The sequence below is a fragment of the Ctenocephalides felis genome, unplaced genomic scaffold, assembly GCF_003426905.1.
Source record: "Ctenocephalides felis isolate EL2017-DRISC unplaced genomic scaffold, ASM342690v1 CF-g0.4_SCAFFOLD_01170, whole genome shotgun sequence".
NCBI lineage: Eukaryota > Metazoa > Arthropoda > Insecta > Siphonaptera > Pulicidae > Ctenocephalides > Ctenocephalides felis.
Window position 1 is genome coordinate 45393853 of NW_020537324.1, and position 20677 is coordinate 45414529.

Genomic DNA, 20677 nt, shown 5'->3' on the forward strand with positions numbered 1-20677 from the left:
ATAATGAATTAGGCCTGTTAATATTTCACAAAATAATTTATTAAGATTCTTAAAAAAAAGCGTTCGGCTTTTTTATAAAGTTTAACATGATAATAAAATACATGCACTAAACAGTCCTATAAAAATTGGTTCAATGTCTGAGCACTTTCAAGACATACAAGCAGTGGCGTCGAAACCAAATTTTTGATGGGTGGGGCTGTTTTTTTTTTGATAGACAGCCAGTGGGCCCGTTGTTTTTTTTTTTTTAGAGATTTAGCATATTTTTAAGGACTTAATTAATATAATAAAATATATTATAAACGAGTTTGATAAATATTAAATGAAAATCTCTATGTTTAGTTTTTAGTGGAAACAAAAATTTATTTTAGAATTAAGAAGTTCAAATTTTTATCTAAATAGCTAAAACTCAATTTCAGTTGTTTAAGTCAATTAAATCACATATTTTTATAGGAAAGTTCATAAATATGCCTTAAGGCCAAATGTTGCTTAAATAAATACTTGCTTGAGGTACACATATAAAAAGCAAAAGTACGACACAAGTGCAATTTATTGATTGTTTCTTTTAATATTGAAATATTAAGAATGGATTCAAACTCCTGTCTATTCAATAATGATGACTGTTTAAACAAAAGCCAAGAGAGAATTTCAGGAAATTACTACTAATAATTCATTTCAAATTCACAAAACAAAAACATGTTAATATAATCCTGACTATAATTATTGATAAAAACTATTATATTAATCCTTCCAACTACATCAAAATACATGGTAATTATACAATATGCATAAAAAATATGAAAAAACTTACTTTAGAATATTTGGAGAAGCAAATCTTTCTGAACACACCTTGCAATTAAAAGGCAGTTTCTTTTTCTTTATTTTTTTTGCAACCGGTTCAGCTTGATTAGAGGCCATGATCGATTTATTTCTTAAAGCCAATTTCTTTTTAATGAAAATCTGCAAATTATATATTTTTAATCAAAATGTTGTAATATCTTTTAAAATCAAAAAGTCATATTAAAATTACTTTTCAAGCACTGCCAATTTTCTATTCCTATTGCGTTCTCGTTTATTAGGCTTCCAAGAATTTCATTTTAACCTTAACTCTCTTTATTAGTGGCTTGTCATCATCTTCATCATTTGCTAAGCAAATCAAACCAAAAACAAATTAGCTTGATTATATATCGATAAATATACTTGATTTCTACAGAGACTATTAAATATCATCTAAGCAAATTGAGCCTAATTTAAAAGATAAATTTAATTTCACCTTTAAACTTTATCACATATTACATTTTTTGACACATTCATAATTTAATATATAATATAATAAGATATTTAGTATAGAAAAATATTGTATTTTACCTTCAGGTGCTTTATATTTAATTTTACTTTCTTTTTTTATTGGTGTTATTTTTTTGTTTACTTCTTTATTTGTAGATGAAGATGGTTGAAAAAATACTGGTCCTGCTACACCAAGAATGCAATCTAACTGATTGTCCGCAGTTCCAGTCTAAGTTTAAATTATAAATATTAATTTGTGCTAAATTAGTTGATGATATTTAATACTTACAGAAACAACCATTCCAACAGGCTGTGGTTTATCTATAGATATACCCAAAGCCTTGTGTAGTCTTATATTAGTTTCAGAACACATAATTCGGAATTCATAGAAATCATTCAATTTGTTTAAGCAAATAACACAAATAAGTGGTGGCAAATTATCTCCATATTTTACCTGTATTAATGATTAAAGATGCATGTATTGTTATTGTATTACACAAATATCTAAATAAATAAATAATATATGAATAAAATATATTTATATATAGACAGTTCTATTTAATTATTTACTACTCTATATATTTAATCATAAACTCAGAAAAAGTTGTTTAATAAATAAAATCGATGTTAACAAATTAAATTAGTGCGATAAATATAGATACATTAAATAGAAGTTATTTTATTTTGTGCTTAAAAATCAATCATTGTAATATATAATCTGACAAGGCAATGCATCTTATAATTATTGTATCAAACATGCTTATGAAATGCAACTAATAAAAATATTTTTCTATGTTTACCTCAATGGATAAACAGTCTTGAATTTTTTTGTTAATTTGTATTTCATTACTTTCATCTATGCAAGTATCATCGCCTATTGTCATTGTTTCCTGAATGATAGGAACCCGATTTCCACCTATTATCCCACACAATCTGCAAGATTGTAATAAATCATGTTGAGTTTTTCTTAATTTGGCTTTTGTTGCCGATTTCTTTGCCTTTGGCATTTTAGGACCAGGCAAATTTCTTATTTTTATTTGATTATGACATTTGAACAATGTCAAGTCAATAATAATTGGTTTTCATGTTGTGAGCACTGGACTTTTGTTGATACGAGTGTTGCCCGATGATATAAGAAAGTATTCAGCTTTTGTTGCCAGATCAGAAGATCGTGTTCGTGTCGAAATCTATTAACACGTGGCAATAGCTCTTTCTGATAAGAGTCAATGCACAATGGGAATCCGTGTGTGAGCCCGAGCTTCAGTGTGGCAGTATTTTCGGTGGAATAGTGACGGTGTTTTGACAAGAGGGCGTTCAAATTGTATTTGACGCAACTTTGACGTATGACAAATTTGTGGTTATAACTAAAATTATTAATTAAAAATGTTTAGTTGGTTATCTAAAGAAGGCGAAAAGCAGCAATTGTACGATAATGTTGTGGAAGGTCTTAAAAAGATATATAAAACAAAGCTGTTACCTTTGGAACAGCATTATCAGTTTCACGACTTTCATTCACCCATGTTAGATGATCCAGATTTCGATGCGAAGCCTTTAATATTATTAGTAGGTCAATATTCCACCGGAAAAACTACTTTCATCAAATATTTATTAGAAAGAGAATTTCCTGGAATCAGAATTGGTCCTGAACCGACCACTGATAGATTTATAGCCGTTATGTATGATGATAAAGAGGGCGTGATACCTGGTAATGCATTAGTTGTTGATCCCAAAAAACAATTTCGGCCTTTAAGCAAATTTGGCAATGCTTTTCTTAATAGGTTTCAATGTTCTACTTTATCTTCACCTGTACTTAAAGGAATATCAATAGTGGATACGCCTGGTATATTATCCGGTGAGAAACAGCGTGTGGATAGAGGATACGATTTTACTGGGGTTCTTGAATGGTTTGCAGAGAGAGTGGATCGTATAATACTGCTGTTTGATGCACATAAGTTAGATATATCAGATGAATTTAGAAGATCAATTGAAGCTTTACGAGGCCATGATGACAAAATTCGCATTGTATTAAACAAAGCTGATATGATTGATCATCAGCAATTAATGAGGGTTTATGGGGCTTTGATGTGGTCACTGGGAAAAGTGCTTCAAACACCAGAAGTTGCTCGAGTTTATATAGGATCATTTTGGGATCAGCCTTTGAGGTATGATGTAAATCGGCGATTATTTGAAGATGAAGAGCAAGATTTATTCAAAGACATGCAATCACTTCCACGCAATGCTGCTTTGAGAAAGTTAAATGATTTGATTAAAAGAGCAAGACTGGCCAAAGTTCATGCTTATATAATATCTGAATTACGCAAAGAGATGCCTTCAGTATTTGGAAAAGATGGGAAGAAAAAGGAACTGATAAAACATTTACCACAAACTTATGAAAAACTGCAAAGGGAGCATCAAATATCTCCAGGCGATTTTCCAGATGTCAAAAAAATGCAAGAATGCTTACAACATCATGATTTTACAAAATTTCATCCGTTGAAATTAAAACTTCTTGAAGTAGTTGATAAAATGATGGCTGAAGACATTTCTAAGTTGATGGATATGATACCACATGAGGAATCAACATCTAAAATAGAACCACTCATTAAAGGTAAGTTATTATTATATGCCTACAATAAAGTAGTTTTCCTCAGTGATCCTAATTTGATTTGCAAACTAGTTATTTTTTTTATAATATAGGTTTTGAATTCAATAATTCATATATTCATTTTTCATGCATGTATGTATATATATATATATATATATATATATATTTCCACGGCCAATTTGTTAAATTGAAAAAGCAAATTGAATTTTAATTCTTCATTTATTTATATGTTTGGACCCTGGATGTGTGTTATCATTCAGTATATCAAACCAGTACAAACCAAACTACAAGCTTTGAAACAGTAAGCTTAACAAACAAATACATTACATACACATAAATATATTCATATATTGATTTATAAATAAAAAAAATTGAAATTCAATTTACTATTATTTAAACGGATTGGCTGCAAATCATTTCAAATATGTTTCAATATCAAAAAACTAACAATAGAAATAATAACATTTCATAAAATTAATAGCATATAATTATAAATTATATTTAGTTATCGTAAATTAAAGTGAACCTGCTTTCCCCTACATTTTTAAAAATTTTATATTTATTTTCTTTTCAATTCCTGCTTTTCCTACCACAAAATTCTTTTTAATTTTGTGGTAGGAAGGAAAAATTGAGGGTTGCATGCATGAATTTTTCAAACTCGTATTAAAAAAAAAAAATAAGAGAACTGATTTAATACATAAAAAATAAGTATTAAAATTGGACACCTCTTGATGAAATTAATTTTTTGTTATGAAAAATTAAGCTTTTTATAAACTCAAAAGATCCAGAGAAATTCAGTCAAAAAAGGTCACTGACAGAAATCGAGATGAAAAATGATTTAATTACTATTACAAAGGACCCCTTCAGGATGTTAATTATGTGTATAATTATAATTCTAACAAAATAAGAGTTTGTGGCAAGAGGGTGAAAAAATAAAATTGTGTTCTTTATATACGCATTATAAAAAAAAAAAGGGTGGCAAACTCTTTCCACTGCATTTCAATCAAAATATGCGAAAACCTGTCTGGGGATATACTAATAGTTTTTCAAATTTTCACGGCCATTGGATGCATAGGACACTGACATGACATACTTCCATTTTTATATATATATATAGATTTAAATGGCCCTTGATGTTTTGTTTATGTTTGCAAAATGCAAATGCAAAAAAATTGATGATTATTGTTAAAAGCTATAAAATGATTGTGTTTAAAACGTTGTATTGGAAGATACAAGAAAATCTGGGAATGATAATTGTTAAGATATTAATTCTAATAGAATATCGTGGTATATATGCTATAACAATAAATATAAAATTGTTTCGAAAAGCCAATTGAAAAATAAAATTGAAAACTTGAATTATATGCATATGCCTTTACCAGCTTACTGATTCAACAGCGTTTTGTCTTGACCTTAATAATTTAAGTATACCCAACAATTTCTATGGTCTTTAAACGTTTTATTTCTACGATTTTAACTTACAGATTATGTAGTAACATAATCTAAATGTTGAAATTAAAAATCATAAAATGATTTTATTAATATTTATGGTATTAATGAATATATTCTCGTTTTTATTAAAATTTTAGCGTTTCATACAAAGAAATTTAAAATTTTTAAAATAGTTTTAACCATTTTTGAGAACTAATCGAAGAAAGAAAAAATGGCTCACATACGCCCGCATACTTTTTCCAATTTTGGTCCCAAACGATTCAGAATTACTTTAAACGTCGAGAAAACATAAAATTAGCTTCTCGGATTTTTTTTGACAAAAACATAGTTAACATCCTGAATGAGATCTTTGTTTTTGCTGATCTTTCCATGACAATTAAATACATTTAGTATGATCAACAGTTTTATTTATTACGACATATTTTCGTAGAATCGTGATTTAACTTTTGTATTGAAAAATTAAAATATTAATATAATTGCCAATTAATATTATTGCTGAATGCTGTTAACGTTTTAACAATCACTAAAAGGTAGATTAAAAATTGTACTTTTTGTAAATAAAAATTATAATTCTTTCAAACTTTAACTTTTACTATTTGATCGTTGACTATTGTGCTCGTTGATACTTACATGACCGCACATACTTCTGATTCAGAGCATTTTGTTACTGTTTTAGAAAATTTTAGTGATCCCACATGTTTACATTCGCTGTGATGTGTTTCTTATTGTCAGTATGTGCACTTGTTTGCCGATAGACCAATAATTGTATTTATTGTTTTTGTGCGTTCAAATTGCTAAAGGGAACACTAATTCATACAGCAGTGAAAGACGGCCTTAATTGCAATCGGGAGATAACTTAAAACATGGATATGAAAATGCAAAAATAAAATGAATTCAAATATTTGTCTAGGTTTTCAATAAAGAATATTTGTGATAGTTCGTTGTATAGTACGAATTTTGTATAAGAAGAAACGGACACAGACCCGCATACATGCATTATCACTAAAATTTTAATATATATGAATAGAAAAATATAAGTAATATAAAGTATACCCCGATACGGGGTATACTTTAAATTAGTATAAAGGCCGGAGAAAGTAAATCACTTAGATTTTTGTTTTGACAAAAAATCATGAAATATCACCTGGGGGAGGGAGTGGTATGGTAAGATATCACGTGTATTTATTTTTTAACTGATTTTTTTTTAAATCAAACTTTCTCAAAAAAAATCAAAAATTTTAGTTTTTTCACGCAACTAAAAATACACGTGGTGTTTGGTGGGGGAGGGGAGGGTAATTTTGAATATTACCAAGGAAGAGGGGGTCCAAAAACCCTTAAAAACTCGCTCACATGATTTATGGACGCCCCCTTAGTTATAAATAATATAGTCCCGATCGCCGTGAATACAACCTCGTTTATTTGTATATTACGTCTTTATAAAAAAACGAATTATAAAAAGGGACCACTTTCGCGAATTTGCAAACTTTGCAGCTCTCTTGACGAAGTATAAATTGAGGCTCATGCGCCATGCCAATATAATAGGTTGTCAAATATCTCTCTTCCGCCTTTTTGTATTAAACCAAGAGCAAAAAGCGGAAGGGAGATATTTGACAACCTAATATTTATCATGCCCATCCGTTAAATTTCTAAGAATTTAAGCCAAACGTTTGCAGTTCGTTGCTATTTTAAAGTTTCTTTGATTTTTAAAGATTTTCAATATTTAAGATTTTTTTTCACATTTTACCTTATAATTTATGGTCTCAGTAAAACTGTTCTTGCTGGACATATAGCAAATATAATTAAGAATTTGTAATACTATATGACAATTGCGACCAAAGTACACCCTTGAATTACATCTACTTTAAACTAGTTGGTATTGGTATTTAGCCTTGAGGCAAGTTACATGAACTTCCCGATATGTGTAAATAATCGACTTAATCAATAAAAAAATAAATTAATTTATAAGTGATTAAAAGTATTTCGAGTGGATTTATTATACATAATTGAAAACGAACGAACACGTTAAAAGGTAGTATTTTCTAAATACAAATTTTCAAAAATCAACAATTTTTATAATTCAACCAGTTTCCATAGGACTTTAATAGTTTAGTATGTTCATTAAGATCAAGTACTCTATCGTTATACCAAGTAAATATAATTTTAATTTTAGCTAACGTCAGAAAAACTACTCATTTTCTCAAATTTTGATGAATTTTTAATATTAAACTACTTGTCGTAAGGCCGTAATATTACAGTAAGACCATGATATATATCGCTAAGTTCCATAAAAATCGGCTTAAATTTTTTTTTCAACAGTTGATTACAAGAAAACGGCTCGGTAGATTTTCACCTAAAACTAATCAATGTCATTCCCAACTAATATCTTTCGAACAGTTTTTGATTTTTTAATTCGATTTCGATTCGGTAGTATGAGCTTAAATGTGAACGAAAACTTTAACACTTTTTTTTAAATTATAAAGAAACGGCTTGGCAGATCGTCGCACAAAACTGACAAATGATAGTCCTCATAGAGATACATCAAATGTCTTTTTAATATCTGAAATCGGTTCAGGCGTTTTTGAGAAAATGTCAAACACTTTATTACAAGAAAAAGACCCGGCCGACCTTCACTAAAAACTCATCAGCACGATTCCCAATCAATATCTTTCGAACGGTTTTTGAATTTTCATAATCGATTCATAATTGCGAGCTAAAACGTGGACGAAAATTTTTAAAAATCAAGATACATCGAATGGCTTTTAAATTTTTGGAATCGGTCCAGCCGTTCTCGAGAAAACGTCGATTTATGGCAAAAAATATGTTCACATACACACACACACATACTTTTTCCTAATTTGGTCTATTTCGATTCAGAATGGCTTGAAACGTCGAGAAAACATACAATTAGCCAATCGGATTTTTTGATGAAAACATAAACTTCTCCTTCGGGAAGTTAATAAAAATATTGAGTATTAATAAAATTTATATTTGTTTATCTATGGTAAAATCATGTAATAATTATTAAATAGATATGAATTTGAATTTCTTTTTCGTAGCTGGCAGAGCTTTGGTGTGTTTCTTGGAGTCGTTTTGAAAAGTTTGAACAGCTAAGGTTTTTGGCTTATTGATTAGGTCTCCAAAATTTCTAAAAAGATGTTTTTAAAGTTCTGATTTGAACTAAGAAAATAATACTTTTCAAAATAATCGAATTATTTAAACCTTCAAAAAAAAGTAAATAGATTTTTTTCATCTTTCACTTGTTTTACACACAATTTGAGTTGGCCAAAAGAGTTTACATTTGAAAATAATATTTTTATTATTCCTGACAATTTTTCGCTCCAAGCTTTTCGAACAACCCATGAATATTTTTGGCCAAAGTTATGCACGTGCTAGTTAAATTAGTTTCGACGGTCATTTACGCTAGATTCACAGTATAAATATATGTTCCGTGTCACGTTTTGTTCTATGAGTGAATTGGTAAATAACATTCGAAAATTAAATTTAACGGTAATGCTCTAATTGACGAGTCGAGTGGTCGAGTGGTCGAGTGTTGTAGGTCTAATTGGAACAATGATTCATACCGATTCTTATCGGTATCTGAATGTGCAGATAACGAAAGTTGTCTATTGAGCTAAGTATTGCGGTTTTGAAGTAATTCTTATCTCCATTTATGTAAAATTTTGATAATTCACTTTATCATTCCAGTACTTACAAATATCAGACATTTTTATGTTCCCTCTGTTAATGGATTTATTTGGAATGTCTAAAATTTAAGCAAAATATATTTACAGGTTTTTAAGGTAAACATTGTAGGCTATTCATGATAAAGTCTACTGTGTGCTGGATACATGCGAATAAATATAAAATAAAAAAAGTCCTACATGTATTACTAATAATAGAACCATTCTATTATTAACTTCCCGTAAGATAAGTTATAGTAATCGCAAAAAAATCCAAAATGTTTTTTTTTATATTTCTTACGTTTCAGAGATTTCTGAACATTTTGGCATACCTTAGAAAAAATGGATGTATATGCGTGTGTGTGTGTGTGCGGGTACAATTTTTCGTCGACGATTTCAGGAATATCGTTCAACCGATTTGAATAATTCAAAAAACATTCGATTCGTATTGATAAGGAGACGTGCTGATTAGTTTTTGGCAAAGGCAAATTTAGCCGTTCCGAAGATACGGGACAAAAAGTGCCAAAAACGGCAACACAGTTTTTAAGAGAAAGGAGCGGCCGATTTTAATAATTCAAAAAACATTTTACTTGTATTGACAATATTGTTCAAATTTTCATCACGGCAGGTCTAGCGGTTTCGGAGATATGTAGAAAAAAGTAAAAAAATGAGTCATTTGGCGGTCAAAAATGAACATTAGACATATGCACATCAAATTATCAGATATTTTATAGAGATTTTAACAATAAGTATAAATTTTGTTTACATTCCTATGGGTTCCGTACCAATGTTTACCCGTTAGACGGCGACGCGGCGCTTACGCCCTTTAACATTTCGTCTGTATGCAGTTAAAGCAGTACGATTGCTTTAAAAAAAAGTTCAGAATTTACAAAATATGCCAAAATAAAGAAAACATTTTTTTTTCGAAAAAAAAAAAAAAAAATTTAAGAAAAAGTAATTTTTTGTCAAATTTATAGTTTCTCAAAAATCTATTTTTTTCGAAATTTCGAAATTTTTCAAAAGTAAATTTTTTTCAAAAATGTTAATCGTTTTTTAAAAAAAAAAAATTTTAGTACGGGAAGTTCCAGCAATTTGCCTTAAGGCACGATGCCATGCGGCCTACTAGTATTAATTAATGTTCGACAATATACCCTAAATTACATGCCTCCTTTATATTATTATAAATGTTGAAGAGCGATCTGAACTTAAGGGTTCCAACTTCCATTGACTGCTGTGATGAAATACTTATCTATGTCGGTATTTTACAGATAATTTTTACACTTGGAAACATATTACTATTTGTATTTCCATGTGAAAACCGATACTAATAGTGCTGTTTATCTGGCTGTTCGAATCGGTTATCGAACCTGAGACCTCTGATTCATATCCCATCGCTTTAAACACTTAACTGCGAGCGAAGCAACAACAACCCATCAGGAATATCAACAGTCTACCAGCTATATTCATTTTTCTAATCTAAAGTGATCAAAAGTACAATAATTACTGGAACAACAATTTTTGTGTGATGGATATCCCTTTATCTCCCATATTTAATTATATCAATGCATCAAGTGACTAAAATTTGTCACTTTTTTATGCTCTAGACCTGATGTTAGCCATCGGATAGTTGTATTACATTACATTCTGGCTAATATATTTATTAATCGAATATTTTAATACTTTTTTTTCTTCATCGATCAACATAAAATGCATTGATTAGAAAATTTCGGCTTATCTACGCCATTAAAGAGTTGCAACAGTGACTTCTGACTGATACATGTTCATCTGAACATAATTTTTCGAATGACTAATACCTAATTATTTATGTTGATAGCTCTATTCTAAACACAAAATTAAATTCCATTCATCGTCTCGATCTCGTTCCGTTTCAATTGCTTTTCAGAGCTATTGTATCTCTCATCCATCTATGAAAAGCGGATGATCATCGTTGTACTTTATTATTAAAATTATAAAACTTTGTTAAATTTTTTACTTTATTCAAAATTTAATGAAATTATCTTCATCGTTTTTGTATTAATAAGTGATTTGCGGTATATGGACTTAAAATATTTTTCGACATGTCCTGAACTATGTATATATGTATATTGTATATAATAACTATGTATATTGAACGCTTGAAACCGAAAAAAGGATTTTTTTATCTGTCATGCGAAATTCACCACAGTTTGTTTAATATTAAAATTCTTTATCGCCTGACTAATCTTTTAATCGATCTTTGACCAAAATTAATTTTTCTTACAAATTTCGTGAAGGTCGCATTTGGCTTGGCTAGTTTCTGCTTCATGAGTAAAGAAAATATATTTCCAAAAATCTATTTTTAATAATCAATTATTAGGAATTGGCTTTATTTTTTAACTTCGCGTAATGTAAATAATTGTAATCGTTCAAAAATCGAAATTGAAAATTTTTGCGTATCTTTACTTTTTGGAGGTTTCTGAACATTTTTGCATACTTAAAAAAAAAAGAACGCGTGTGTGTCTAAGGATACAATTTTTGTCTACTTTTTTGGACGCACGGATGAATCGATTTGAATAATTCAAAAACCATTCGGTTTCTAATGATGGGGAGACGTAATAATATATTTGAAATCATTTAATATTTTTCGAATATTTCATTATGCTACTAAAAGTTCAAGCACTTTGCTTTAAATCATGATGCGATACACCACTAGTTTCAAATTATTTTAATTGCCGGAAGATCATGTTGTTCTGGATTTCGTGCTAAAGTTTGCTTTATAAATTATTTGTCCGGCTGATGGAACACACCGTTAAACAAAATTGTTTAGACTACAACTCTGAATAAATATATTGTAGCTACAAATAAATTTATATTTCGGACTCTTTACTAATATAATCATCGATATTTAACTAGATATTTTGAATTTATACCTACATTATATATATTATCATATGAGTTATATTGTGGTTATGAAATATTTGGACATGGGTTTACAATACCGAAACCAGGGCAGCAACGTGATTCCGGTAAATGAAGAGATCAAATATAAATTAGAAAGCCTTATTATTTCTAATATTATTTTGTTATATTTATTATCACTTGTTATTTATTGTTTCTATCGTACTTTACTGTTTTTCTAATATTTTTTCTATTATTCACAATTTTATTCATCAATTTTATTAAAATCATATTATATTTTATTTATATATCTAATGTTAATAGATGTTATTTAGCAGTTGTGAAAGAAATTGAAACTAGTGGGCATTGTGCCTTAAGACAAATTGCTGGAACTTCCCGTTTTAAACATTTTTCAAAAAATTTACTTTGAAAAAAAATAGATTTTTGAGAAACTATAAATTTTTGAATAAAGTTTATTTTTTTGGAAAAAATACTTTTGTAAAAAAATGTTTTCCTTATTTTGGAAGTTCTGAACTTTTTTCAAAGCAATCGTACTGCTTTAACTCCATAGAGAGGAATTATAAATGCCGTCTAATGGATAAAGATTGGTATGGAACCCATAGGAATGTAAACCAAATTTATACTTGTTGTTAAAATCTCTATAAAATATCTGATAATTTTATGCGCATATGTCCAATGATCATTTTTGACCGCCAAATGGCATTTTTTTACTTTTTTCACTAGATCTCCACAACCGCAGAACCTGCCTTCATGAAAATTTAATCAGTTGTTCATCTTGTCAATACAAGTAAGATGTTGTTTGAATTATTAAAATCGTACACTCTCTCCTCTTAAAAACTGAGTTACCGTTTGTGGAACTTTTTGCCCCGTATCTTCGAAACGGCTAGACCTGTCTGTGTCAAAATCAGCACGTCTCCTTATCAACAGCAATCGAATGTTTTTTGAATAATTGAACTCGGTTGAACCGTGTTTCCGAAATCGTCAACGAAAATTTTTTCCAAGGTATGCCAAAATGTTCAGAAACCTCTGAAACGTAAAGATATATAAAAATTTTCATTTTCGATTTTTTTGCGATTACTATAACATACCCTACGGGAAGTTAATAAAAAAAATGATGTTATACTTCGTGGCGGAATGGTTATAGCGCGTAGGTTTGCAATCAGACGTTCAATTCCCGTCACGAACAACCCTGATATCGAGCAGTAGTGAAGTGAAAATATCCCTTCCTGGACTTTGCAGTACCAATAGGTACTGAAAAATTCAATAATTATTAAGCCCTATTAGATAAATTCAAATAATAAAAAAATAAACTATGGATGAACTGTTGGATGCAAAAAAAAACTACTGAAAATTTTCTCAATTTTTATTTTCTCGATAATTTGGAAGTACAAAATCCTTCCGGTTAATAATGGAAAATGGTTATAAAAATGGCTAACAAAAAAGTTATTTTTGGCTTTTTGGCGGACCCTGTATTATTTTGTGTAGCTAAATAAGATACATCTTATAAATCATAAACGTTAAGCACCATACAGTAGTCTTATTATCTTCATTACAATATGTGGGTTATCCATTGCTAAGCAAAATTGCACAAACACATCATGGAGATTATTAGAGATGATATTCAAATTAAATTGTTGACTTATTTTTGAAATTTACTTTAGGCAGTCTTCAGCTGGGCACATATCCAAACCAAACTACCCTTTGGATATGAAATTATTCCTCATGAATATTTATATAATTTCAAATCATGAAACAATCAAAGTCTTTTTTTCATAACTTCACTATATGTGTGCCATGCCTCCGTTTTATAAGGCGAACAGCTGACCAAGCGCAAGTTCCATTGGTTGGTGATAAAGGCATTACATTCGTTTCCAATTCAATTTTTGTTTCGATTAAAAAAACAGATATATTTTAATATGTAAAATGTATACAACATAATGGTGGATTGGTATATGTCTACCTTTGGATATTATACTTCATCATTATATATTTTACATCAGTACATTTATATGCAATATAAAAATAGACAAAGAAAATGAATTATTACATTTGTTACCGAATTTTCTGTAGAAAATTCCAGGCTATAAATGTTTGTTATTATTTGAAAATAAAATATAAATCTAAGCTAATAATAAATAGTTGTTTAAATAATTTGTAATAATAGTTACAGTAGTTTGTATCTTTTGAAGTTTAAAATCTTTGTAAAATCATTTTATTCGAATGACAATTTTTACTAATAATAATTATTAGCATAACAGTTTTTATTATACCCACATATTATCTGAATGGGTTCTATTAATATTAAACTAATATTGTTCGAGTGTCAGGATTTAAACATTTCGTTATGTTACAGGATTTTATCTATCAAAAAGAATAAATCAGTCGTGATAGTCTCGGATTCAAGTTCATTCTTCATTGTCGCAAATTTCTGGAAATGTTCTTTTCAACTTTATTATAAATATACTTCCTATAAAATTATTTTTATGAAATTTGAACTAAAAAGCTGTTCATACCAAAATGCGATTTCAAAATAGATATAATTATTAAGAATTTTATAATATGCTTTGAGAGCTAATGAGTGAAACATCATAAAACTAATGGTTTATGGCATCATTCCTTAAGGCAAATTGCTACAACTTTCGCAGAATAATAATCAAATAAAATAATAATAATAAAACATTCGCAGAATAATGAATGTTTTCAGATATATTATTATAAATACTGTAACTTTCATCATTCGTATTTTATAGACAAAATATGTTTACATAAAAAGTAAATAAATAAAACTTAATCAAGTATTCAAGTGGAGTTAAAATTAAAGGATTATCTTATTTCTAATTGTAAGTAATATATAAACCGAACTGCAAAGATAAAATTATTTATTTCAAGTACATAAGTGAGCTTTAGAATTTTTGCTAAAATTAATTTTATGTGCATATGTCCAATGATCATTTTTGACCGCCAAATTTACTTTTTTTTACTTTTTTCACTAGATCTCCGCAACCGCAGGACCTGCCTTCATGAAAATTTAATCAGTTGTTCAACTTGTCAATACCAGTAAAATGTTGTTTGAATTATTAAAATCGTATACTCTCTCCTCTTGAAAACTGAGTTACCGTTTTCGGTACTTTTTGCCCCGTATCTTCGGAACGGATAGACCTGCCTTCGCCAAAAACTAATCAGCACGTCTCCTTATCAATACGAATCGAATGTTTTTTGAATTATTCAAATCGGTTGATCCGTGTTCCCGAAATCGTCGACGAAAATTTGTATCCGCACATACATACACACACATACATACATACATACATACATACATACATACATACATACATACATACATACATACATACACACACACACACACACATACATCCATTTTTTCTAAGGTATGCCAAAATGTTCAGAAACCTCTGAAACGTAAAGATTTATAAAAATTTTCATTTTTTATTTTTTTGCGATTACTATAACTTACCCTGCGGAAAGTTAAAAAAAATTAAAATGTGAGGATTTTAGTATTTGTAGAACTTGGATGAAAATTTAATACTAATTGTACACTAAAAATTATTTTTAACATGAATAATTTCATTATAGGCGGTGCTTTCGTCGGTGTTGAAGATACCATCTCACCTTTTGGATACAAGAGAGGAGAAGGCATAGACGCTGGTGCAGGTGAACCAGAATGGATAGTCAAAAAGGAGAAACACAATTACGATGCTAAATTTGAAACATTGAACCCTATTGATGGAAAGATTACTGGCGCAGGTGAATTATTTTCGAAATTTCATTTGAAACCAAATTCAGAAACCATTTTTGCTTGAATTAATCAAATGCAAAGTTGTAATGTTTTTTTTTATAATTACTCAATAGTTTTTATATGTCAACTAATCCACAGTACTGTGGGCTAAAATATTTTTAAAAGCTTTCTATGGTTTTTATTTTAAGTAGTGAATTAAACTATTGTGATGAACATCTATTAGAAAACTGAGGATTTAAAAACGAAAAATGATTCTAATAATACAAAATAGCAATCTGTTCAATATCTTACAAGGATAGAAGAAAACTCAATATCCCACTTTTCAGCATTCTATCTCATCATTTGGTCCTGAAATGCTGAAATTGACATGGTTTTATTCATACTGGTTTCATCAGCGTTATTACATTTAACACAAATAATTATTTATTATTACTAAATAAATAAATAAATCAAAAGAAACCGAAGAATGTTCTAAGACTTATCGCATAAAAAAAGAATTATCATATACATTTCGACCGACGGTCAGTGTTCTGTTAAAGATTGTTCGTCATTAGCAACAAAAACAGTAAAAGAAATCTTATCACATGACTGTCCCAAAAAATAATTCAAATATCCTCAATGATTAAAAATGATACGTGGGATATTACTGCGAAAAATTCAACACTATGATTTCGTTTAGTGATTCTAATTCTATATAAGTTCTATATAAAAAATCACTTTTTTGAGAAGATGAGTTTAATAGTATCCTTAAAAATATATGTTTCATTGACTTGTCGCAAATATAGAAAGCAAACGTCGTAGAAGTTCGGCTTATCCAAGGAGAAAAGCAAAAAGAACATTGATGCGACTGGAACTAATGTGTCGTTTCCGTGGTGGTTCAAAAATTTTTCGTTAATCGTCAAATCATCAATGTATTAGCAAATTGTACCTACATCGGCTACAAAGGTTGAAAATTCAGTAATGATGCAAACAAATGCAGCCTTATGACTGCCCGAGTGAGCATACTTAAAGATGTATCTAATGATGAATTGCGTGGTTCAACATTTATGTGCGCTTTTATATGTGTCGTTCATAGAGTTTTCTTTTGATAACTTATGTCGATGCCAAAAAAGTGAAAAAGAAATCGAGTTCTCCGATTTTCATTCAAGTCATAACCAAATGATGAGGTATCAATAAGTTGGAAACTACTACAAGACATTTTCTGAATTCCTTTAAGGCTTGGACTATAAATAGCTAATAAATAGCTTTAGTACCATTGACCATTTCAAGCTCATTCGTCATTATTGAAAATAATTTTTAACAGCTTTGATAGACTATCAATAACGATATAAAAATTTAATTAGAAAGATACTTTTCGAATATGGAAAAATTCATCTATCCTTCGATATCGAGTTTTCTTTGGCAAATGTCGATTTCGTATACTAATGTGCCCATAGCTATCATTTTATTCAAGCTTTGTTTCTTTGATTTTTTATTTGAGAACAATTAGAGCAAGAATAAAGTCAATGGAAATAAATGTATTTAATTATTAATGCCTCTTCAAAGCAAAAAAAAGTATTATGGGCTTCAATTGTAACGTTTGTCAATAATTATAAGTTTATTTGCAATAAATGTACTTCATATATATTGAAAGAACTTGAACAATAGTTGTTAATGAGTAAAATACTTTAATTCGTGAAATTAGACACGAAAGCTAACTATTAAAGTTATTCACTAATTTATTTCCTTTATTCATAATTTTTAACTATTTTTATATAAATCCAGTTCAACAAATTAATATATTGTTATATATTTTAGCTGCGAAAACTGAGATGTTGAAATCTAAACTGCCACACTCCGTTCTTGGAAAAATATGGAAATTATCAGATGTTGACAAAGATGGGGCTTTGGACTCTGACGAATTCGCACTTGCAATGCATTTGATACAGGTTAAGATTGATGGACACGAATTACCAAATGAATTACCTTCACATTTAATTCCACCTAGTAAAAGAATTTAAAAGTTTTAATTACAAATTTATATTCACAATTAAGATTTGTGCTTTTGTATATACGTGTATATGTGGATATGTATATGGTAATGAATATGCACCCTTATTTTATATAATGAATTTCCATTGCGTAAATGTTTATATACACAACTAATCGTACATATGTCCATATAAACATATACCATACATCCCAAGTGATCATAGATATGCTTATTTGTATAACTATATATTTCAGTAATTTGAATTTAATTCAAATTATAGATTGTTTAGGATTCGGTTCAAAATATTAGTATTATTTTGTTATTTAAATCACCTATATATTTTGTTATTGTTGCAAAACACCTGAACAATATTTAATTCATTGTAGTTAAAATATGTATATTTTATATCTATAGCTTTATAATTTTTAGATAATATATCAAAATTATATATATATATATATATATATATATATATATGCATGTATGTAAATTTTTATAATGTTAATTTATATATGTGCTTAATGAAAATATAGATATTTGAACAATTACATTTTATTTTATCGTTTTTCTATATTATTAAAATTTCTCTCTACTGTAAAAGGAAAATAAAATATTTTATCCTCTAACTTGTAAATAAGTAGTAAAGATTATGCATATTTAGATATTTATAGTATAGCAATAGTATAATCATATTTAGAAATATGTGGAATGTTTTCATAGATGTGCGAGGAGATGATATGCTCAGTTATCAAATTTAAAAGTGTCAACTAAGCGATATTTTTATATAAAATGGAAAGATTAATGCAATGATAAAATGTAGGAAAGCAATCAAATAACATCAACATAATATTGACATAGATTCTTAAGGTGGTTTTCGAATAAAACCAAGTACCAAACTGTAATTGGTTTCAATTTCAACGCCTAGTTGAACGAGAAAGAAAGCAATTTTTATATTATGATGTACAGTTGTACACAATGCCAAGACTTTTGTGCAACTTTCAGAAAAAATGTTGCTATTTGATGACTCAAACAATCTATTAAGTAGCAACGACTAGCTATTTATATGATATGACAGAATTGAAAAACACGACCAAAACTATCTTAAAAGATATGGAAACGATGCGAAATTTTATTTACCAAGACTTTGGAAATGAAAATAAATGGTATAGATATCATTCATTCAATGATTAAAAAAGTATAGTTCATTTGTATCGTCGGCGTCAAAATTTTCTAGTTTTTGAGAAAGTCAAAGGTACACAGCACTTTTGAAAAAATACCTGCAAAAATGATCTTTCGATGGTCAAAAGTGATAATTAGATATATGCAAATAAAATTATCTGTTATTATAGGAATTATCTATTATTCTTAAAGAGATTTTAATAATATGCATAATTTTGGTATCAAATTTTTGAGTTGATACCAATATTATTACAATTTTTATAGTAATGATAATAATGTTTTATACTTCAAATGAAACATTCATATTTCGTTCAGAAGTTTGAAGAAACTACAACATTAAAAGAAAGAAAAAATATCAAAAAAGTTTTTTGAAACTTCTAAAATTTTATTTCTTCAAGTTAGTGTCTGGTTACTTTTGTATATTGTGCATATTGTTATATTTGTGCCATAAATAATAAATGATAATCAATTTAATGGAAAGCTTATAAGTTCTTATGAGTACTATATACTTATAAGTTTTATAAGTACTATATAAGTATATGTCAGAGATGAGGAATAATTAATATCATTAATTATAATTTATTCGTACATTTTTGTTTTCTGCTGAGTTTAATGTATGTATGTACATTATATAATTTTATCGAGCAAACAGATGAGTAATCAATTTTAATCAAAGTTATTTAAGAAATTATTGCGGCAGTTATTATAACTATCAAATTGTACTCAAACCCGATAAATTATTATCAGGAAAACGCCATGGCATTATTCATGGTCAGCGACGAAGTTGACAACCGTTGGCAAAGAGGCATGTCGAGATAGTGATGGTACTTGATAGCATTGATAGTAAAATTTTTAACAAACATTTTTATGCTCTAGTTCATAGTTACTGATGTGTTATTCGAATAATTTTCGTTTTTACTGCAACTTCCCGTGGGGTCAATTAAGTAATCGCAAAAAAATCTAAAATAAAAATTTTTATATATCTTTTTCGTTTCAAAACCTTCTGAATATTTTGGCATACCTTAGAAAAAATGAATACATGTGTGTGTGCATGTATGTGCGTATACTTTTTTTTGACGATTTCGGAAACAGATCAACTGATTTCAATAATGTTTTTCTGAATTCTTCGATTCTTAGGAAACGTGCTGATTAGTTTTTGCAAAGGCCGATCTTTCCGTTTTTAAGATATAGAGCAAAAAGTGCCAAAAATGGTAATTAAATTTTTGAGAGAACGGAGGTCCGATTCCAATAATTCGAAAAACATTTTACTTGTTTTGACAAAATAATTAACTGCGGTTATTTTTTTTGTTTTTAATCATTAATTTAATCATGATTAAATTGTTGGGAAGGCAGGTGTAGCGGTCTCGGAGATCCAATAAAAAAACATATACGCATGAAATGATCAGATATTGTATAGAGCTTTAAATAAGTTTAAATTTTGTTTACATTTTTATGGGTCTCGTGAGCGACATTAAAAGTTGAAACTATTTTTTTGCGAAGGAAGGTCAAAAAAATTATAATTTATACATTAATTTTTTAATTTTTTTGTAGATATTTCTAACTAAAAACTTAAATCATGGATGAAAAAATATTTATAATTCAAAAAGCCAGCAGGAAAAATAAATTAATATTAATTATATCAACACTTTTTACTCGGATGCAGAATTAATACGTATTTTGTGACGGCATCCGAGTGTAAAGGGTTAACAAAACTAATTTTAATTTAATTTGCATTTTCTCTTTTGAATTTTAACGTATTATCATCATCAAAGAAAATATTTCTAATGCGGCAATAAGCTATCCGCGATGTTGGCATTGCCGAGTAAAATGCAATCAACTTCACGCAATAC

The 20677-nt window shown here is 28.6% G+C and overlaps 2 protein-coding genes across 2 annotated transcripts; one reads left to right on the top strand and one right to left on the bottom strand.

Annotated features, from left to right (window-relative positions):
- Positions 1-1072: 1072 nt before the first annotated feature.
- LOC113367304 lies at positions 1073-2345 on the bottom strand. The gene is made up of 4 exons (XM_026608919.1): positions 2085-2345; positions 1574-1738; positions 1366-1513; positions 1073-1143 (listed from the first exon to the last, which is right to left on the bottom strand). Exons 1-4 carry the CDS (start codon positions 2289-2291, stop codon positions 1073-1075), a joined length of 591 nt encoding a protein of 196 aa, XP_026464704.1. The 5' UTR covers positions 2292-2345.
- A 322-nt stretch (positions 2346-2667) lies between these two features.
- Positions 2668-17817, top strand: LOC113366753 (EH domain-containing protein 3-like). Its single transcript, XM_026608409.1, has 3 exons — positions 2668-3892; positions 15514-15684; positions 17474-17817. Exons 1-3 carry the CDS (start codon positions 2668-2670, stop codon positions 17674-17676), a joined length of 1599 nt encoding a protein of 532 aa, XP_026464194.1. The 3' UTR covers positions 17677-17817.
- The last annotated feature ends 2860 nt before the right edge of the window (positions 17818-20677 follow it).